The sequence below is a fragment of the Sitophilus oryzae genome, unplaced genomic scaffold (genome assembly GCF_002938485.1).
Source record: "Sitophilus oryzae breed Bouriz unplaced genomic scaffold, Soryzae_2.0 scaffold_808_pilon_pilon, whole genome shotgun sequence".
Classification (NCBI taxonomy): Eukaryota; Metazoa; Arthropoda; class Insecta; order Coleoptera; family Curculionidae; genus Sitophilus; species Sitophilus oryzae.
In genome coordinates, this window is record NW_022147426.1 from 3,922,557 (window position 1) to 3,946,749 (window position 24,193).

The 24,193-nt window shown below is 33.0% G+C and overlaps 1 protein-coding gene across 3 annotated transcripts in view; it reads right to left on the minus strand.

Moving 5' to 3' along the window:
- The window catches only part of LOC115888897 (neurexin-4), a 61,043-nt gene that overhangs the window by 10,022 nt on the left and 26,828 nt on the right, over positions 1-24,193 (minus strand). For all 3 annotated transcript variants that reach the window (XM_030908773.1, XM_030908774.1, XM_030908776.1), the window contains 7 exons: positions 17,294-17,555; positions 12,001-12,124; positions 11,773-11,947; positions 11,419-11,615; positions 2,770-3,017; positions 1,582-1,801; positions 1,218-1,390 (listed from right to left, as the gene is read on the minus strand). In XM_030908773.1, coding sequence (XP_030764633.1) covers positions 1,218-1,390; positions 1,582-1,801; positions 2,770-3,017; positions 11,419-11,615; positions 11,773-11,947; positions 12,001-12,124; positions 17,294-17,555 — 1,399 coding nt within the window. The remainder of the gene's footprint in view (positions 1-1,217; positions 1,391-1,581; positions 1,802-2,769; positions 3,018-11,418; positions 11,616-11,772; positions 11,948-12,000; positions 12,125-17,293; positions 17,556-24,193) is intronic.

Below are 24,193 nucleotides of genomic sequence, written 5' to 3' on the forward strand. Positions count from 1 at the left end.
CGGATCCGATAATATACGGCATACGGCTGGCACTCCCCACTCCTGCCTAGCATCGACCGCGCTGGCCCGATTCGTTCGTACGTAAACTAGTCTTTTATTTAGTTTAGTTCCTCTAGGTCCGGATCCGATAACGTATGGCTGGCACTCTCCACTCCTGCCTACCATCGGGCTACGCGCGCTAGCCGATCCGTCGCCGTCGCATATTATTCTGTATCGGTCACAGTCTCGATCCCGGTATAGGTCCTGAGGAACCAGTTCTTTGAGAAACCAGGAACTAGTTCCTTTCATTCCGGGGTCAGGATAGTTCATTGGAACTAGTTCGTTCACGAACTACACACCTCTACGTTGCATTCACTACTGCGCATCGGAAGAATATCCTATTTTTTTTATTAATTTAGTCCTATAAATTCTAGTATTGAATATAAATCGAACATGTCTCCATGGCGCAGTGCGTAGAGTTTCTGACGAACCGATGATTCAGAGTTTGAATCCGGGTCAGGTCAAAGCCTTTTTTATTTTATTTTCGTTTATATTCTGATAGTAAAGTATTAAATAATTCTGGTAATTAAAAAAAAATTAATACTTTAGAATATAAGCGAAAAAAATAAAAAAGTCTTTGTCCTGACCCGGATTCGAACTCTGAATCATCGGTTCGTGGTCAGAATCTCTACGCACTGCTCTATAGAGACATGTTCGATTTATATTCAATACTAGAATTTAAAGGACTAATAAAAATATAGGATCTTCTTTCAATGCCCAGTAAGGAACGCAACGTTTACCGGCAGTCAGATGGGCCGCATGCTGTTCTAGAGAGCATAGTAAAAGATATATCAAAGAGCCAGACGTCTTAAAAAACTTGTTTTTCCGACGTTGCTAGCTCTCGTACTATTATCACCGCGGGCAAAGTTTCTTCAATAATTGCCCACGGTTGTTAAGACTTTATGATTCCGATTTCTCATTATGATTAAATCATAATGATATTAAACATTTTTATAAAAAATTATGTTTTCTATTTTCTATGGTTGTTACTTATAAAACGTAGAGGGAATTATGGCATCTTAATTCCCGTTAATCCCAAGAGAGTTGACTATGTATGATTAGGATAACCAAGACAATATAAGCTTATATTAATTCAGTAAGAAACAAATTGCTTTAACTATGTATTGCCAACTATTTCAATCACTGTAGATCATTCTGTATTATCAATCTTTACTAACCTGTATGCCACTCATCATCAGACAGTTTATAAGATAAAACTTCCGCTGATACAGACACAGGGCCGGCTCCAGCCTGATACTGAAATTGTAGTTGATTCCCATTAACGATAGTCAATTTTATATAATCTGTTGGTCCCTTGGCGTGGAACAAAACTGCATTTTCAGTCGCCGTTCTAAAGCAAGTTAAAATCAATTATAACTTCTTCTGAGGTAATAAACTAGGTAAAGTCTGTCCAGCAAAGGAAGAGACATGTCAGAATACAACCTAGATTCTAATTAAATTGACGGGTACTACAACTGTCACTGTTATACATTCTTCCGCTGGACTGACTATAGAAAAAGTGTCTTCTAAAACCACACTTACCTAAACTCGAAGTAGATGTCTCCGTTATGTCCCATATCGAAGTTAGGCAGATCTATAGTTGCGTCCGAGATACGGAACGTTACTACGTTAGTAAATAGACTGTCTCCTTCACATCTCAAAGGTCCGAGAGTGTATCTTCCTTCTTTATCGTCTAGAGCACTGCCAGTGTCGCCAAAACGCAACTGTTTAACGGGAAGATCTTCTTTTTCGTTCAGTTCTCCTAAAAAGTTTAAATTGTTTTATTTATGCGAGGTGTGTGTGATGTAACGCTGTTTCGGGTAGTAACATATAAGTGAAGAACCCGTTAGGCGTCGCGTCGTGTTGTGTTGTGACAATTTCAAATGTTAATAAAATTGCCGAAAAAATGTTAACAAGTAAAGGAGGGCGTAATTAGGGCGTTGTTGGGTGCAGTAATATTCAATAACTCAACTTTCCCGGATATTCAACTCTCCCGAAACAACATTTTATAGCTTTATAGTTTCTTACACCGATTTGACCAAAAGCAAAAATGGATTCAAGCAGTTCGACGAAACAAGTGAACAAACAGTGCTCGTTACATAATCAAAAAAATAAATACACATAATGAGAGGATAAAATATAATTTACAGTATTAATGGTATACTTTTTTTAATCAACTGGTGATTAAATGTTTTATCAACATCTTCTAAAATTATAATTAGTACCTTAAAAAAATTTCGTTATCGCCGAAATAGCCCCAATTATGACCCCGCTAGCAAAACCAGTAATTAAAACTATGATCGCTACCATAGTTGAACTCATCTAAAAAGATTTTTTAGCTGGAATAATAAATTATAATACAAGTTAGACCTTCTGAAGATATTAAAATATTCCCTTTTTTATTTTTATTTTTAGAATTTTCACAAATTATACTTCCTAACACTTTTTTAAACCCGTGTATATGTATATATCGTAGTCTCGTAGTGTATTTCGTCTTTTTATGAAGATCCTAGGTCACTTCATGAAGCGTCGGTTAGATTAGGAGTTTAGTTAGGTTATTAGGTTAGTGTATTTCATGAAGTGACTAGGATCTTCATGAAAAGACGGAATACACTATGAGACTACGACATATATATACTAGTTGTTTACGATATTCTCCGTTGGTGGCAGCACCGGCGGAGAATTCACCAAGCCTATAGGAGATCCAACTACCGAGAATAAATCATTTACCTTGATCGACCAGCCAGATTTCAGAATCACCATCGCAATTACACCATCTGGTAGGATCGACGCAGGTACCAGATACGCCACACTCGCATTTTCTGGAGCCGGGCAAGCCGCCACCCCAGTAGTCCATTTTCTGGTTCTTCCTGGACACCCACCAGGAGTATGGTTGGAACTTGTTCTCCTCCGATGGCGAGTTGAACAGGCGGGCGCTCTTGCAGCTGTAGCGAATGTGCTGAGCGCAGGTGGAAGACCTGTTGGAATAAAAAGACGTAAATTATTTTCTCATAAACTGTCTAAAACCTTATACAGGGTCCGGCAATAGTGCGTTAGGCATCTGTAGCTCCTAGAATAAAAAACTTGAGAATTTTGCTTAAGTACAAACCTAAACTATGTACCAGGATGTATTTCAGGAAAATATTTTAACTTCTATAGGGTGGCTCAAAAAAGTGTGTGTGGACCTGGATGATTTTTTTTAAATGGAACACCCTGTATATTATTGAATTTTTGGCTTCCTTTCAGATCACTTTACATAACTCTAAGATATGAATAAATATATTTCGATAGTTTCAGAGATATTAAAAAATAAATCAAAAATGTTTATTTTTCAGCCCTTCTTAAAAAAATTATTAAAAATACAAGAACTGTTCTGAACTCAAAACTATATTAGGTATTTACTTTAGATGGTCTGTTCTTACTTTGTTATAAATATGGTAATCGTAAATCATACAGGATGTTTACTATTCTACGTCAAACTTTCTAAAATATAAAATAATTTTTCTAGGTTTTTTTAAATGGAACACCCTGTATATTATTTTCTCAATAGACGGAGAATTAAAAAATGAACATTTTTTGTATTTAGAGTATTTCAAAATTTTTAACAGTTTCGCAGATATTTGCGGTTTTATATTTTATATGGCATTTTCCACAGTAAATTTTTATCAAAACCACCCAATGATTTTTTCTCGTATTTTGCCATTGAAAGCGCCATATGAAATAATAATGCGTGTATCTGCGAAACCGTTAAAAATTTTGAAATACTTTAAATACAAAAAATGCTCATTTTTTTACTCTCCATCTAATAAAAAAATAATATACAGGGTGTTCCATTTAAAAAACAAAGAAAAAATATTTTATATTTTAGAAAGTATGGCGTAGAATAGTAAACATCCTGTATGATTTACGATTACCATATTTATAGCAAAGTAAGAAAAGACATTCTAAAGTAAATACCTAATATAGTTTTGATTTCAGAACAGTTCTTGTATTTTTAATAATTTTTTTAAGAAGAGCTGAAAAATATATATTTTTGATTTATTTTTTAATATCTCTGAAACTATCGAAATATATTTATTCATATCTTAGGGCTATGTAAAGTGATCTGAAAGGAAGCCAAAAATGCAATAATATACAGGGTGTTCCATTTAAAAAAAATCATCCAGGTCCACACACACTTTTTTGAGCCACCCTATAGAAGTTAAAATATTTTCCTGAAATACATCCTGGTACATAGTTTAGGTTTGTACTTAAACAAAATTCTCAAGTTTTTTGTAGACCCTGTATAATACCAATCAAACCTTTGAATAAGAAGACTAAGGAAGGAGCATAATGCTATCCATGTATTCATGCATGGTGGGCGGAAAAAGCACCATAAAAGCACTCTAGGGTGGGGATCCTTGACAGTTCTGTTTGACGATTCATTTGACACATTTGAATTTGATTTGAAATTTTATGGATTTGTCAGTCTTTACGGAGCGTATTTTATGTTATTTATTATTTATTCTACTACTGATAGTTGTATAAAGGTAGTAAATCTAGATGGAAATTGTGGCAGAACTTAAATTAACAGTGACACTATCGCGATTTATCGAAAAAAACTCTAAAATAGTTGGTTGTGTAGCGTGCGGTAGATCTCGGCAAAAATCGAGTGAAATAATAGAACAACTTTTCGCTAGTAAGTGAATATATAATATACATACGTGTAGTAAACCGATCATTTATGAAATTCACTTAAATTAACTAATTATATATTTTTTCTTGCATTTTTGCTTTTATTTACTACTTGTCAAAGATTAGATGTCAAAGAATTTAGATACGTCAATTTGATTTACCAGATTTACCTGCTTCAGTAGCGTATCGGATGTTTGTGTTAATAAATAATTATTATAACTTATCTATTTTTATCAGAATTTTATATTTTTATAACAATTTTAATAACTACCAACATTTATTCACAATGTAAAATAGAATAACAAATTATTGAGTCTCCCCCACGTCTACCCTACATCATAGTTTTACATTTTTTAAATAAGATTAGAACGGCACTGATAAACCGGAATTTAAGTCGGCCATATTTGAGGCCCATCGCGGTGTACCTAAGATTTTTGATATGCTCCTTCCTTAGTCTTCTTATTCAAAGAATCAAACTTACTTCTCTGACTGTAGTCGAGGGTAATAAAGAAGTTTTATTGTCACGTTCTCTTTCAAAATAGTTTATCAGGAAAGCTACAAGCTCTTTGCTTCGACTGTTTAAATGCTTCGGCATATTTTCAACACGCAAGAAAATGAAGAAATGCAATACAAAAACTCGAAAATTTAGTTCTTAAGAGAACTGTTTGTGCTTGAAAGTACAATTTAAAAAAAAACTATGAAAATCGGCAAAAAACAAGAATTAGTCCGAAAGATTCAACAACACGATATTATACAAAATAATGACTGACATGATAATTGTCAAATAATAAACGACAACGTTGCTGATTACGGCGCAATGCGACCAACATGGCGATAATAAAAATTGCTTTAAACTCGTTTTTGCAGCTTTAATCTAAATAAAATATCTGTTACAATCATTTGCCCTCTAAAGTAAAATGAAGAGCTGCTCGGTATCTTAAATTATACAACAAATTTAAACATTTTGCCAAAATTTCATTTAGTCAGGTTTATAGGCTTTAGTGTCAATTTCGATATGATTGATGACGTACATCGGAAAATGTTTTGCAATTACCATATATAAATCCGTCATGGCGTCTCTTGATATTTCTAACCAGTCTTACTGGTTTATTTCAAAAATGACAGATCATATTTCAATATGGTTGGAGTGATGAAAACACGAGTTAAGATTTTTGAGGCTTGTCAAACTCTTACCAAATTATAGGTTATTATTTGTGTCTAATTATGTTAAATAACCGAAGAAAAAAGAAAGTGTACATCAAAATAGTTGTATTAGCCACCAATAAAGTTTGTATACCATCTCGTACATGGTACTAAAAACTGAAGTAGTTGTAAAATAAAGACATCACACGATAGGTAAATAATAACAGATTTTGGTACTGTAGAGAGATAAGCTCCAAAGGTAGAGGTATAAAAAAGTTAATTAACCAACTTTTAATGTATAAAATTCCGCTAGTGTTTGTAAATTATTGAAATGATTATTAATATTAATAAAATATTTTCTTTTTGCCAGAGCAACTGTTAAAATTTCCTTATATCTATCAAAAATAGTAGATAAAATAGTACCACAGATTAGGTATACTGTATGTATACAGATAAAAATCTTGTCCCTAATTCGTGGTACGAAAATTGTTTTTTATGACGATGAGCAAACGAGTAAAATTTCCTGTGCGCAAAAATAAACTCGTGTTTAAACAGCGTAATAACTGAGCCGGTCAGGCGCTGTGCACAATTTTAGAGGCCATAAGAGGGCGTGCTATGTGCGCAAACTAGTAACCAGAGAGAAACTAATAACTAAAGTGAGAGGGCTTGTGGAATAGGGCATTTCGTAGACAAGTTTATTTTGTCACCGCGCATCCCAGACGCGCATAGCGTTTAGGCGGTCAAAAAAGGAAGTTTTCAACTTTGCAAGTTAAACATTTGACAGGATTAATTAGATTGTCAGTAGCTTTTTCTATTTCTTAGTTCTAGAAGGAGATAACTAAAATCTGTTGATAATCGGAGCAAATCGGAGTAATAAATTGTTTTTGACTGAATGTGCCTGTTCTTTTAGCTTGTCAGAAGAGAAGATTATTGTCATTATTGATTATTTCAGATTCCACGATTATTCCGCATTTTGTAATTTTTGTTTTGTGGTTGAGACCCAGACAAAACGTTTCCTTTAAAGGTAAGTTTTATCTCGGTAATTATTTTAACATACCTAATAGTAATAGTGAGTGCACATAATAATTGTACATTGCTAATTTAATTTTTTTAATTTAAAACATCACATTCTTTTCTGATACCTATGGAACGACTAGGTATTATACCTGGTATTATTTCCAGTAATACAAATTATTTTCTTCAACTGCTAGGTTCTTGTTATAGAATAAAGACCATCAAAATCATTGAATACCTACGGGATACCGACTGATACTCTGTGCGAGCTCCAAACCGTGCTTCCCTGTTCACTCCCAACCAAGTTAGATAAAAAAAAGATACTGAAGATTGCAGCCTTGAGTTGGAGTATGGCAAGGAGTCTGGAGTTAAATAAATTATTATGTTCCTACACAGTATTTCGTAGACAAGTTTATTTTGTCACCGCGCATCCCAGACGCGCATAGCGTTTAGGCGGTCAAAAAAGGAAGTTTTCAACTTTGCAAGTTAAACATTTGACAGGATTAATTAAATTGTCAGTAGCTTTTTCTATTTCTTAGTTCTAGAAGGAGATAACTAAAATCTGTTGATAATCGGAGCAAATCGGAGTAATAAAATGTTCTTGACTGAATGTGCCTGTTCTTTTAGCTTGCCAGAAGAGAAGATTATTGTCATTATTGATTATATCAGATTCCACGATTATTCGGCATTTTTGTAATTTTTGTTTTGTGGTTGAGACCCAGACAAAACGTTTCCTTTAAAGGTAAGTTTTATCTCGGTAATTATTTTAACATACCTAATAGTAATAGTGAGTGCACATACCTAATAATCGTATATTGCTAATTTAATTTTTTTAATTTAAAACATCACATTCTTTTCTGATACCTATGGAACGACTAGGTATTATACCTGGTATTATTTCCAGTAATACAAATTATTTTCTTCAACTGCTAGGTTCTTGTTATAGAATAAAGACCATCAAAATCATTGAATACCTACGGGATACCGACTGATACTCTGTGCGAGCTCCAAACCGTGCTTCCCTGTTCACTCCCAACCAAGTTAGATAAAAAAGATACTGAAGATTGCAGCCTTCAGTTGGAGTATGGCAAGGAGTCTGGAGTTAAATAAATTATTATGTTCCTACACAGTATTTCGTAGACAAGTTTATTTTGTCACCGCGCATCCCAGACGCGCATAGCGTTTAGGCGGTCAAAAAAGGAAGTTTTCAACTTTGCAAGTTAAACATTTGACAGGATTAATTAGATTGTCAGTAGTTTTTTCTATTTCTTAGTTCTAGAAGGAGATAACTAAAATCTGTTGATAATCGGAGCAAATCGGAGTAATAAATTGTTTTTGACTGAATGTGCCTGTTCTTTTAGCTTGTCAGAAGAGAAGATTATTGTCATTATTGATTATTTCAGATTCCACGATTATTCCGCATTTTGTAATTTTTGTTTTGTGGTTGAGACCCAGACAAAACGTTTCCTTTAAAGGTAAGTTTTATCTCGGTAATTGTTTTAACATACCTAATAGTAATAGTGAGTGCACATAATAATTGTACATTGCTAATTTAATTTTTTTAATTTAAAACATCACATTCTTTTCTGATACCTATGGAACGACTAGGTATTATACCTGGTATTATTTCCAGTAATACAAATTATTTTCTTCACTGCTAGGTTCTTGTTATAGAATAAAGACCATCAAAATCATTGAATACCTACGGGATACCGACTGATACTCTGTGCGAGCTCCAAACCGTGCTTCCCTGTTCACTCCCAACCAAGTTAGATAAAAAAGATACTGAAGATTGCAGCCTTGAGTTGGAGTATGGCAAGGAGTCTGGAGTTAAATAAATTATTATGTTCCTACACAGTATTTTATTTATAGGTTTTAATGCTTTAAAGTCTAATAATAAATTTTCGTTGTCAAGAAAATAATCTAAAAAAACTACGAAGATTTCTTATTATAAACTTGAAAGATTAAGATTCGGTTCAAATATACAAATTTTAATTTTTTGGCGCCTGTATATAGGTATAAATGCAACCTACTATATCGATAATACGCTCATAGTTCGGGTTAGACGCCAAAGGCCGCGCCACTAACACAGTCTTCAAAAATTAACGTTGATCGGTCTCTCTCACTTTCACGGGGGTGTCACTTGTATGGGAAAACAGGCAACAGGCAAATTTAAACGTGCCAGGACCAACGACAAAGAAAGCAACATCTGCCAGGCATTGGCTTTCTTTGTCACTCACATTGCTTAAATCATGATACCGCGGCCATTTTGTCAACAAAGAAGCTGGCCGGGCTGTCCTGGCAAGTGATTTAAAACAATTTTGCTTTTTACAATATTAAATTACCATTTGGATGTATTTAATGCGATTATTCAATTAACTGGTAAGTCAGAAATTACACACAAATACTTTATTCGTAAATACAACTAAGATGTAAACGTAGTTTTGTATTTTTAGATTTCAACTTTTGCAAAGACCCGCCGATAGAACTTGCCTGGCAGCGTACCTGTTTAACTAAACGTATTATTTCCTGATAATAATATCAAAACACGTAAGTACCTCTATAATTTATGATGACAAATGATTTTGATTATGTTTTATGTTATTTAAATACTTTCTAACCTCAAATAATAGTAAGATCCTTGTTTATATCGCACAGCCCGTTCAAAACTGTATTGTCTTCAAAAAATGTTTACAAAACAAACAATTATTACAAAAACAATGTCCTTTTAATCTGATTTATACCTCAGAAGGATGCCAGTAAAATTTTATTAAATCAACATTATATTATTTGGCCATTAATATCCAAAAAGGAGCATATTGCCTTAACTTAAATTTTCTTTTACTTCTCTTGACAATGTTCTCTATATTCTCTATTTTGAGTTAGTAAACTTTTGAACGGGATGTGCGATATATAAAATACATAATATATCCAAGGGTATGATCTGATAAAAGTATTTTTTGATGCATTTTTTGGTTTTTTATGCACGTTGGCTTGGTTTATGTTTTATTCAGCTTATATTTATTTGGTTAACAGTTTTTTTTTGCCTTTGGAATGGCATGCATTGAGGCTAGATAGTGTTTCATTAGATCATTAAAGGAATTTAAATTAGCATATATTTTTGTCATATTAGTGTGTTATCATGATACAGATAGTTGTATCATAAGGCCTTATGCATGTTATTTACCTATTATATACTTATATAGTGTATTATCAGTAGATGATAACATACTACTAAAATGTCTTTTTAATAGTATGTTTATCTTTCCAATTCACTAGTTATTTGCAAAATGTATTTTGAACTAATTTAAGTCATTAATTGATCATCTTTCTTTTTCAGGTTCCGGGATATTCTTTTTCATTGTTAAAAAAATATATATATTTCAATATTATTGTAATATAAATCGCAGCTCTAAAAAATAAAAATGATATTGTTTACTAATGTGTAATTTATTTACTAAGTCTTTAATTTAATTTTTATAATATTATTTTATAATTTAATTTTATTATTATTATAATTAAATTTATTAAGTCTTTAATAATATCATTGATTTGCTGTGTAAAATTCATAGACATATTTTTTAATACATTAAATTATATTAAAGTAATAAAAAATATGTTTATTAACTTTAAACAGTAAGTCAGTGATACTTATAAATATATTTTTTTAAAAATTTCTCCTCTTTTCCCCTCAATTTAGCTAGTACTGCCAGGCGACACCAGGTGGCGTCTGTTTCCATTTTTTAACATGAAGTTAGCATTTCTTTAATGTACCTATTATCTGCTCACTTTAGTTATTAGTGTTCTCTCTGCTAGTAACCTAACTAGTGCGCGACTCCGAAAAATGGAACCACGAAAAACAATGCTTTTGACGATAAGTTTATAATCTGTATAATCTGTGAGTACTTTATTCGCAAGGGTAGATTAAATGATACTTTAACACCGCGGATAGGTTAAAAACTTTATTTCTTCTTGCACGTTTTTTAATTCCTTCCATTTTTGAAAATTTTTGTTTTCCTTTTCATAAGTTATTCAGGATTTAAATGGAAGTAGTTTGGATATGGCGTTTGTCGCCTCAGCCTGAATATCTGTTGGTAATTTACTTATTTCGTTTTGAGCCATTTCTGGCTCCAATTCAATCAGCAATCGACACGAAAGAGAATTAAAAAATATTGACTCAAAACTGACAACTAAAGAGACAGCTTTATTTATTTGTCAAAGAAACATAGAAACCAACGCCAACCCAGCACAATATTTTTTCTACTTGTAATAAATTCCTTGAAATAATAATTTCTGAATATTTTTTAAAACGTAACTCGCTATGGAAAAAAATATTGTTTTATACACTCTGTATACTTATATTGTATTAATTTATATTGTGTTTTATTTATTCCTGTGCAATATTAAGACTTTTATTTATTTGTACATAAGCTACAATCATAAAATAGTAAAAATGCAGGAAGCTTGTTGAAGCTTTAAAGTACGAAATGTTTATTTTTTATATATTTTTGTATGTCATATTTTGTAATACTTGTCAATCAACTTTACCTGTTAGTCAATGCTGCTACTTGATCATCACCAGCATCGTACCGAATCAACTGGCTGAAGCTTCCCGGTTCTTGGTATCCGTCTACAGGCGTCGTATCTTCGTTGCTATGGTGAAGTACTGTAACGACACGCCCATCTGGCAGAAACTGGCACGTCACCGGAAACGGTGCTAGAGGTCCGCTACCATCAACGTCAATCTATATAAATTAAACAAAGTCGGGTTAGTTGTCCCATTTATAACTCAAGAATGGCTAGCCCAATTTTAATGATATCTGATATGTTGGTTGTTAAAACTTATAAATTAAAATATTAAAAATATAACCTGAAAAAATAAGACCTATCTAAAACATATACCTTTATGTCAGCTTTTGGCCCTACGGCCTGAACATTTTTGTATGCCTGGCAGGATAAGGAATTAATAGCAGAATGACATACAGCACCGCCATATCCTGTTCCTTTGCAGTCGCAGAAAAATTCGGCAGCGTTTTGATGGCACGTACCTCCATGTTGGCAAGGATTTGGATAACATCTAAAAATATATTTTAGAAGATTGCGTCCCATTGTAACTTTTAACGAGTATACCTGTCCGTCATTCTGCATGCATCAAATACCACCTCGTCTTTACAACAATATTCGTTTTCTTTCCAATCTGTCGGTAGTTTACTGTTTCCATCAATTCGTATTGTCTTCATACATCCAATAAAACCTTAAAAAGATACTTAATAATTATGATCAGCATAAAAATAGAGGATTTTAAGAATATGTAAGAGAGTCCTATCGGCATATTTTAAGTTTCCGCCATAAATTTTTTTTCAATGGATTATTGTCAAATGTTAGGGACAAATCCAGGCACTTGGGTCGCTACAGACACGAATTATTCTGACGGGAATGACAAGTGACATAACAGTTGACGTCAGGATTAGGCCGGGACGACATCATGGCATTTTAAAATGTCAGTATGCTTTGCTCTTGTGTGTAATCTTAAAGTTTGTTTTTGTTAAATTATATTTGTTTAATATTATTAATAAATCATATATACTCTTGAAAATGCCTGTGAAAAGGTGTTTTGTTCCTGGATACATTTATAGAAAGCCTAAACGCCATAGAGTTTTAGGCAGTGGCTTGTGAAAAATATTTTCAATGAACACGACAATTTAGGTATACTTTATGGTACTACCCCTACTTTTTTTTATGCTTTTATTGTTTGGCGGTAATGGCGCTGCAATCGCTTAAATTCTTTTTTAAAACCCTTCATAGTTGCTTAAATACTTTTGGTAACCCAATAATAAAGTTCCCCATTGTTGCAAACTGTTTTCTCTGACCAGAACAGCCCCACATAAGTTTTGATTAGCTAAACATTTGACCGTTTTTTTTTACATTGCCCTACCATTTCAGAAAGGATATTATATTAAACAGGTTGCCTCGTAACTTTGGATCAATCACAGTAGATGGCACGATTACGTCAGCGAGAGGGACATTTAAAATAACTATTAACATAAGATTTAATGATAATATTTGTCCACGACCACTTAATAATACATCAATATTCTACTTCCTAGCTGAAGGAATATGGTGCCCATATTTGTAATAGAATAAAATATAACAGCTGATAACAGTGAATTATGATAAATTACACTTTGCAATTACTTTACATTTGTTACTATGCTAACGTGACACTCCCAACATCCCGATGCGCGGCGTGGATGATTTGACGTTTTTCTTATCTTTTCTTTTTATTAATTTTGACGTTTAAAATTGTCAAATGTTAAGTAGGTAGTGATTATTAAGTGGCATATCAAAAACTCATTTAAAATCAAAAATGAATTATGAGAGTGATAATGAGCCCTGTACACCACCAGAGATAGCAGAGGCGGCCAAATTAACAAGTCTTGGATTGCTACCACAAAAGTCTAAGGAACATTACATGTCTGCCTATAAAAACTTTCTAGACTGGAGGATTGCTAAAGGCATAATTTTTTTTTCCGAATCCGTGTTATTAGTACATTTAGTTGCCATTGTAACGGAACAAAAATCAATCTCCTGATTTGCTAAAGAATGTTGGTAAGCTATTTTCATGCAAAGAACTTCAAATAATATCAATGAAATTCAAATACATATATAACTCTAAATAAAACACAAATTACCAACTTTAGTTACACAAAACAACAAAAAGTCAGATGCTGGTACTTCAATTTATCGTTCTCCAACAACTGTACTCAACTAAAGTTGGTAGAAGTATGTTTTATTGCAAAAAACTTGAAGCAGCATCAATAAAATTCAAATAAATATATAATCTATACTAATATATAAAATCTTTAAGTTACTGACATACTGATTAATCATGATCCTGCTCAAACCACTCAACGTACGAAGCTCAATTTTGGCATACAGGTTGATTCTAGGGTGTAGAGGTTCGATAAGAAGGGATTTTTCGAAATACCAGTTCCAAGAGGGTGAAACCACCCCTCAAATATTACAATATTTTTTATTTAAGAAACGGTCAAGTTTCCGAAAAAAACGCTTAAACACGTATATTTTATTTTGTTTTTTTACATATTTTAAGATTTTTTAAAAATGTATACAGGGTGTTTCGAAAAACCTGGTCATTGATTAATCACGATCCTGCTTGAGCGCTTGACGTAAAAAGCTGATTTTTGGAAAACAGATTGACTTTAGGGTGTAGAGGTTCGATAAGAAGGCATTTTTCGAAACTCGAATTCTAAGGGGGTGAAACTATCCCTCAAATATTATAATATTTTTTAATTAAAAACCGGTGAGTTTTTCGGAAGAACTCTTACACGTATATTTTATTTTGTTGTTTTACATATTTTAAGATTTTTTATAAATTTATACAGGGTGTTTCATAAAATATGACCATTGAGTAATCACGATTCTGCTTAAACTGCTTAACGTTTAAAGCTGATTTTTGGCAAACGGATTGACTGTGGGGTGTAGAGGTTCGATAAGGAGGGGTTTCTCGAATCTCAAATTCCAAGAGGGTGAAAACGCCCCTCAAATATTACAATATTTGTTATTTAAAAAACGGTTAGTCTTTCGGGAAAACGCTTGGACAAGCATAATTTATTTGGTTTTGTACATATTTTGAAATTTTTTAAAAAATCATACAGGGTGTTCCAAAAAGTTGGGTAATTTCTTAACCACGATTCTGCTTAAACTGCTTGACGTAAAAAGCTTTTTTTGGCAAACGGATTTTTCTAAAGTCAAATTCCAACGAGATGAAACTACCCCTCAAATATTACCAAGTTATATAATAATATCGCCATATTGTATTTTCTCATGCTGACATAAATGTGAGAAAATTTTATCCAGTTTGTATGTTAATGGAAATTCTTGACTTGCTTTGCTTCATCGCCATTACAAATGATTAATTCGACGCGAACGAAGTCGCTGGGACACGCTAGTGGTAAATAAAACACAAACTACCAACTTTAGTTACACAAAACAACAAAAAGTCAGCTGGTGGTAGTACGATTTATCATTTTTCAACAAATTTATTTTACTAAAGGTGGTAGAAAAAAGTACTAATATACAGGTATGTCGTAAAACACATCTAATAATAAACTTCCCAAATATTTGAAAATAGAATAGTTCGAGATGACTGCGACTCTCGATGCATAGCAACTAATGATATTGACGTTTTTATTATCTTTTAGTTAATTTTGACCTTTGAAATTGCCAAATTTTAAGTAGGTAGTGACATTTTCCCTTAAAACATGAATACAATATTTAATAGTAAGATTAACATTAAAAATACAAATTCAAACACTCCTCATAATTATTATAATGGCCGTGAACAAAGTATAGTATTCAACTCGCAATTTATAGCCATTATTGAGCATAAATTGCTCGTTCAATAATATACTATTAATAATTACGCAAGTTAAATTGTTTTTCTATAAAATAATTATTTATTTTTCTCTAATTTTGCTGACATATAACATTTTTATGCAATACCGTAAAATGGGGTGAATAGAAACATAGTGGTGAATAGAAACAACATTTCTGAAAAAAATCAAATCACGATTAAAAATATTCAAAGTAAAAAGAGTCGACATATCTAATTTTTCTATCATTGGTAATACATAATAAAATGTAAAAACTATATTTTTATCTGTGGCAGCACTGTTTCTGTCAATCAGCTGATCAATAAATGTGAGATCGATTTATCACCTATTTTGTATGGCGCGAAAAAACTTTATAAATAAAATATTTATTTTAAAGTAATACATAAGCTGGTACATGTAAGTTGTTATATTATATGTATTTTTCATGGTACTCAATTGATAATTCTAATCAACTGTATAAACTTTTCAAAAATAATAGTTTTTGTAAATAAAACACTTTTTTTAGGTTGTGTGGTGAATAGAAACACTGTTTCTATTCACCTCATACTTTTGTTTTCTTTTTTCAGAACATTTGGATTTATTGTGCTTAAATGAACAAGTCTATTTATAGTACATCTGCTGGATCTGTGTCTATGAAAGGAATGAACAAGCTCAATTTCAACAAAGTCCACCACTATTTACCCATTTAAAATAAACAAAGAGGACATTCGAGAAGGTGATTGGCTAGTTGTTAATTTTTTTGTAAGCACAACAAAGGCTTGTAGTTCTACTTCAAATAAGAAACCTTATATAGGAAGAGTAAGAGCCCTTATTGGAAACGGCAACTTTGAGGGAGAATTTTATCGCGAAAGAGATTCAAGGGACTTTAAAGGATACATTTATGGATTGCCCAATATTCCAGATATCTCTGAATTTGAATATACCCAAATTATTGGGAAGCTTAATCCTCCTGAAGAGTTTAGAAGAGGCCTTAAAGAATTTGACTTTGATATAAGATGCTTAGAATAGGTTTACTATATTTTTGTATTTCATAAAAAAAATAAATGTTTTTGATTAAAAATAGTTATTATTCAATGTTAATTATTGTTAAACCTACTTAAATATGTAATAATTTACTGTTTCTAATCACCTTGTTGGAAGTAGAATAGATAAAAACCTTAACATCAATGTGTGTTTCTATTCTCCCGAATAGCAGGTGAATAGAAACACAAATGTTATTTTTATTTAATATTTATACGCATATATTTCAAAAGTCAAATTATATGTATACGCAAAGAACAAACAAAGACCCATGTTTTAAAATATTCAGGAGAATTATACCACATTTTTATCAACCGGTATATCGCTAATAGCCTACGAAACTGTTTCTATTCACCCCATTTTACGGTACTTGTAATAAAAAAACAGTTTTAGCTTTTTACCGCTTTAAAATATGGAAACCTAGTCGAAATCGTTTATTAGACATAATATACATCACTCAGAAAAAACAGTACTGAACATGGGCTGTTATAATAGGTAGGTTAGGTTATATTCACTTCATCTAAAAAAACAGTATGTCCACTAAAACTGAATTATAATGCACTTAATACACGGAAAACAATATAAAATTGTTAGTAAACCAGCTGAAAACTGCTGAGTACTAATGTCAAATTACAAGACAACCTGTTTAATTTAATAACCTTGCCATTTTAGGTTCATATCAAATCATACTGTCAATTAGTAAGGCTGTTCCATTTTGATAAATCCAAAAATTCTTAAACGAAGAAAGAATGGAGATAATACCGTCGCATAAGAGACAGGACTTGCTTCTAAAAGATGGTCATTGATAGAGAAAATTGTTATGAAACTACATCTTGGAAATGCGTACTACCGTCTTGTAAAGGGCGTTTAAAATCATCTCAAGCTGATTTCTAAGTCGTGACAAGACACACTCATGCTCGAAAGTGCTATCTTGTCTCGGGCTATTTTGACGAGGTTTCCTTTTTGACAGACATTGTATGTACACTTACCAGGTATGACATTATTTGAATATCCCAATGCGACGTCGACACCACCGGCAAAGTAGTATAATGCCCCGGTCACAATTTTCAACAGCCTAGTCGTTTTCATTGGTCTATAATCGACGCTGAAAGTGACGTCATTGGTTTTAATAGTCAGTACAACAACGTGCCATCTACCATCGTTGAATGTTTCTTCATAATTGTCCAATACGACTTTATAACTATTACCGGCAACCAACTCCACTTTTAATTTACCATGTTCAAGATAAATCTATAACATTAAGACAATGCAATTTAATAATTTTATGTAAAATATCAACTTATGTAAACCTTTGAATAAGAAGACTAAGGAAGGAGCATATCAAAAATCTTAGGTACACCGCGATGGGCCTCAAATATGGCCGACTTAAATTCCGGTTTATCAGTGTCGTTCTAATTTTATTTAAAAAATGTAAAACTATGATGTAGGGTAGACGTGGGGTAGACTCAATAATTTGTTGTTTTATTTTACGTTGTGAATAAATGTTGGCAGTTATTAAAATTGTTATAAAAAATATATAATTCTAATAAAATTGATAAGTTATAATAAGTATTTATTAACACAAACATCCGATACGCTACTGAAGCAGGTAAGTCAAATTAACGTATCTAAATTCTTTGACATCTAATCTTTGACAAGTAATAAATAAAAGCTAAAATGCAAGAAAAAATATATAATTTAGTTAATTTAAGTGAATTTCATAAATGATCGGTTTACTACACGTATGTATATTATATAGTCACTTACTAGCGAAAAGTTGTTCCATTATTTCACTCAAATTTTGCCGAGATCTACCGCACGCTACACAACCAACTATTTTAGAGTCTTTTTCGATAAATCGCGATAGTGTCACTGTTAATTTAAGTTCTGCCACAATTTCCATCTAGATTTACTACCTTTATACAACTATCAGTAGTAGAATAAATAATAAATAACATAAAATAAGCTCCGTAAAGACTGACAAATCCACAAAATTTCAAATCAAATTCAAATGTGTCAAATGAATCGTCAAACAGAACTGTCAAGGATCTCCACCCTAGAGAGCTTTTATGGTGGTTTTTCCGCCCACCATGCATGAATACATGGATAGCATTATGCTCCTTCCTTAGTCTTCTTATTCAAAGATGTAAACAAATTAAACTTATGTCAAATATTTTCACTAGGAACTAAAGTTTTTCTAATGAGCGAAGGAAAATTTCGACAAAAGACATCATAAAAATTACAGTTGGTTAGGTTGTGTTTTAAGCACGGGACGCGTCGAGTGCTTAAAACACTCTTTTCGCAACGAATTTCATACAAGATTTTTTGTGACAGCGGATAATTTGAGATTTTCATGCTATTATTATTATTTATTTTTAAACATTTTTTAATATGTTCTGGTAATCGCTTTCTCAGGCATTGTTTATGCATTGTTTAATGACAAAGTTCTGTCAGGTTCAAACGTCGCCGTATTTCCTACAAAGTTTTGTGAAAAAATGAGTGATAATGACGAGTCTTTGGATATTCAACAAGCTGGTGAAACTGCGCTATCCACGTTAGTGCCCGAGAAGTCGAAAAACTTATATGAGACCTCCTACAACAATTTTGAAACCTGGGTCAAAGAAAAACATGTTGAGAATTTCACAGAAAATGTATTACTAGCCTATTTCCTGAAATTATCCACTACCTTAAAGCCGTCAACTCTGTGGAGTAAATATTCGATGCTCCGCACCATGATTTACCTGAACAGAAACGTAGATATTATCAAATTCACAAACCTTATTGCATTTTTAAAAAGAAAAGCTTCCAGATATCAGGCAAAGAGATCAAAAGTATTTACAAAACTGGAAATAGAACGCTTTATGAAAGAAGCCGATGACAAAGAATTTCTGTTAGCTAAAGTTGTCTTAATCGTTGGAGTATTTGGAGCATGTAGGAGGGAAGAAATCACGTTTTTTACCGTAGATGCCATTAAAGATTGTCAGTCATTTATTAGTGTGAAGATTCCGAATACAAAAACTCATTTTCCAAGAGTGTTTACGATTACTGAGGGACCAATAGATGGTATCAATTTCTTACATGTATTTCGTAAGTACGCAAAACTTCGAACACTCAATGTATTGAAAAAATCAATGCTGTACTGTTTGACCAGCGGATCTGAAGCTACGGAAGGAATGCGAGAAAAAAAATCGATATTGCCACGTTTATCTATAAAATTGCAAAATTGCCAGACATGAACTATAAATTTCATATATTTTTATTATATATAATGTGTTTAGCATATATTCTGACGTATATTACTAAGGAATTTTAACGTAGTTCATATTGTTCGATATGTTTTATTTAATAACTTATTTCTTTCATTCTGTATAATCTGCTTATTATGAAAGTTGAAGATTTTTCAACGATATCATTGGCAAACCGGCATCGCCGCGCATGGCCGCCTATTCATCGAACATGATTGGCGAAGTACGTCACAGGATTTGTTACCACGCGGTTGCCATGGCTTTTACGCCTTTCCTATTCGCTTGCTTTATCCCCAACTTCACGGTCTCTTCTGAAAAGAGTAGGAATATTGAATACTATTGAAATATCCAGTGGCGGTGTCATTTTTTTGATCATTATTACTTTATTTCATTATTTTATACCGGTTATCCTAAACTTTATTCCTATATTTTTAGTATATTTGATAGTTAAGTTGTGTTTTATTGTTTTGTTATCTTGTTATAATGTTTTTCGTTCGTAGTTTTTAATTATTAATATCAAGTTTGATCGTATATTTGTGTTTTAAAACGAATAAATTTGTTAAGGGTAAGACGCTACATAGTCAGACAAGAGAAATAATAGCTAATTTATATAGGTAAGTTAATAATAACGTGGATGAAATCTCATTTGGTGTATTTCCTTGTGTTCATAATAGGGTTTGCGATGAAGAAGCTACAGAGAGTTCGCTTGAGTTGCCGCTTAAACGTAAACTTGAGCGGATATTTCTTTATACCGGAGTTAGCGTATCGGCTATAAAAAAATTCACACAGAAGATAAAAAAAAGGCTGAAAACTAACCCCGATAAAATGATATCCTCTCTGGAAAGAAACGACCACGTGAGACTGCTGTCGAAAAGCTCAACGACTTTTTCGAAGTGGTCAGGAATTTGATAAATAGATTTTATCTCGAATTCAAACTCGTCCCCACAATTAGAAAGCTTTTGCAAAAATTGCAGGAAGAATCGAATTTTCCTTTTGCAGGGAAACGCTTAGGGGGTTATTAAAATCAAATGAATTTTTTTGGCGTAAATGTTAAAATAACAGATAAATATTAATGGAGCGGCCCATTATATTGCAGAGAGAGATATAAATATATATACGCGAAATTCGAAAATATAGCCAAGTATTATCTATTTGGATGTAACATATGGGTAGACAATGACCTAACCTTTAAAAACTGCTGGCGGAGCGATACCATATCTGGTGTAATAGGCAATATCAGATCTACTGATGAGTAAAATTATGTTTTGTTTGCGCTTCCAAAGTTAACTATTTTCAAGATTTTTTTTTGCTGGAAATAGTTATATCTAAAATTATGTATTATAGAAAAAAATATAGTTAGTACAGATATATAAATAAATATACCTCAAGACTCAGTCTTGATCATCTGCTGATGGCAGACATGGTTAGCGAAACGTGCGTCCAGTGTAAAATTAAAAGTGTTTTGGTGTATTGTACTGATTTAGTGTTTTATTTTGCTGTGTAACACCAAAGGTTCCAACCCCCAGCTGTAATTATTTCTTCTATTATATTAACAACACAATAATAAAATAATTCAAAATATTTAAGGGAGCTTTAATAAAAGCTTTTAGTGTTTATCTGCTAACTCTACAGTAACGATTCAAACAGCATAAAGTTTTTTGAAAAAAATTATTAATCTGGGTATTATATTTATGATACACATTATTTTCATATAACACCGTACGCCCATGCCTATTTTATGAATGAAATTGGGCGTGTTTTGTTTACAACTGCGTTCCCCTGCCGATACCCCGTAGCTACAGATCCGTTGGTCACACTATACCCTGCCAGTTGGAATCAATACAACTGGGGGTATGCCAAAAAAGATAGCGGAATTTCTTGGACTCTCCAACGCAATTGAATACACTGGTCATTGTTTCCGGTGCAGCTTTGCAACAATGCTGGCAGATTCAGGAGCGGACATAACAGTTTTAAAGCGACATGGAGGTTGGCGATCAAGCTCGGTTGCTGAAGATTACATTGAAAATTCAGTTGAACAGAAAACAGAAATAGCAAAAAGAATCATGGGACAGAAAAATACGCCAAATAAGAAATTAAAAACAGTTCACGTGGAAGCAGAAGCTATAGTCTGTAAAACGAATAACTTTGAATTTGACAGTTCCTGCGGGCTTTTCTAGTGTTAATTTTATTTGGTTAGCAACTTGCGGCCATGCTGACGCAATGCCGTCTCTAATAGAACAGCCTCGGAGCGAGATTTATGATGTCACGCTAGTTCGATACTACGGATTAATAAATATGGTAGAATACATGGAAAACATAATTATTCCTCGTATTTTTGGTTTGTATTTTAAAAATGATATAGTTTACATGAAATATACATAATATACAGTTAATAAATACAATATATATATATACATATATATATATATATATATATATATATATATATATAAATATATATATATATATATATATATATATATATATATATATATATATATATATATATATATATATATATATATATATATATATATATATATATAGAATAGAATAGAATAAATAGAATAGAATAGAATAATTTATTGATGTCAATACCATACAAATAGTGGCGAACATAAGTCAAAATATAAAATAAAATACATATATAAAACACAATTAACTTAAAAATTAACACAAAAGACATAAAGTTAAGACCATCATATTAGATGGGTACACAATGACAATTATATACTCTAGTTAATACATTGTAATATAAACATAGGGTGGGAGTTTCCAGTTCCCACATTCTGTTGTAGAAGGAATTTCCATCAAGTGAGATTAATATGTATATCACTTGAAAGAAACTCCCTCGAGTCATACAGTGGATTTTCAAGTAACCAGCCACGAACCCTGCCCTTAAACACCTTATCGGACAATAGTTTATACCCATCCGGAAGTTGTAAAACTTGTAAAACTTCACACCCCAGTATCTAGGTCCATCTCGAGACCTTTCTAATCTATGTATAGGGATACTGAGGTGCTCCGCCCTACGAGTGTCATGAGAGCCGTCCTGAGCATTTGTGGGATATTTTTCCGTATTGGCTTTAACATATAATAGATTTTCCAATATATAAAGATTTGGGAGAGTAAGTATATTTAACATTTTAAAGGTTTCCCTGCAATCATCCCTGTAGCCCAATCCTCCGACAACTCTCACAGCCCTCCTCTGAAGCGCGAAAACCCTGCGCCACTGAGGTGCGTGACCCCAAGCCAAAACAGCGTAGGACATCACAGAATGAAAAAAGAGCGTAGTAAGCCGTCCGCAATACGCAACAGGAAACAGTACCTGAAAATTACGCAGAACGAAGAGCGCGCTTCTTAGCTTCTTGCATAGTTGCTCAATATGAGCATTCCATCTCATTTCACTGTCCAACTGAACCCCTAAAAATGGAACAGATTCCCTGGAGAAGCGACAGTCCTCAGGCACACTCCTCAAAGAAAAAATTACACGATTTGTTTTGGCCTCATTTAAAACTAGGTTATTTTTCCGGAACCAGTCAGCCGCCCTCGCTTGAGCGTCATCCGCGCCTCCCTCTAGGTCTTTTAGTTCTTTTCCCTGACCGAGACCGCTGTATCATCTGCGAACATAACGTAGTGGTTGTCACGTCGGATATGTGGTAAGTTGTTTATATAAATCAAAAAAAGTAAAGGACCCAGTACTGAGCCTTGTGGGACACAATTTTTAAGAGGTCTTGGGTTCGACCACACACCATCAACGACCACCCTCTATATTCTGTCCTCCATGTAGGATTTCAAAAGGGCAACACTACCCTCACTAAAGTTATAATAGTCGAGTTTTTTAATGAGCAACTCGTGAGACACACAATCGAAGGCTTTACTTAAATCGCAAAATACCGCGCCAACATGTTTCCTACCCTCAAAGCCATCCAAGATGAATGACACGAGGTCCAGAATAGCCGCCACAGCGCTGCGTCCGGACCTGAAGCCGAACTGTTGGTCGTTCAGCAATAAATACTCTTCAAGGAATAACGCCATTCTTGAGGCCATACATTTCTCAATGATTTTTGAAAAAACAGGAAGCAGTGAAATCGGACGATAATTAGATATATCATTCGTGTCCCCCTTTTTGAATACTGGTACAACAACAACCTCCTTGAGACAACATGGAAAAATGCATTCCCTAAAGCACAAATTAATAATTTTTGTTAGCGGTATAAGGATAAGTTCCCTTATCATCTTTATAATCCTAACACTGAACCCAAATTTGTCACGCGAATCTTTATTTTTTAAGTAAGTATTACGTCCCTGACCTCATTAAAACCCACATCTCCGAACTTGAATTCCTCATCCAGCAGATGAGTAATCCGAAATGGAATATCTTGCGTAGATCACTGTCCATTTCCGACCAAGACATCCGCCACACTAGAGAAAAAATCATTAAATGCATCGGGACCAATTGTCATTGAGGGATTTTGTTTCTGCTTGTTTGCACGGTTGTTATTCAAGATTTTCCAAATACTTTTTGACTTATTTGTTGAGTTAGAAATAAGTCTAACATTATATTCCCTTTTCGCGACTTTAATTGCCCTTCTATACTGTTTTTTAAAGCAGTTTTTATTGTCAAGCAGTTCTTGGGATGGG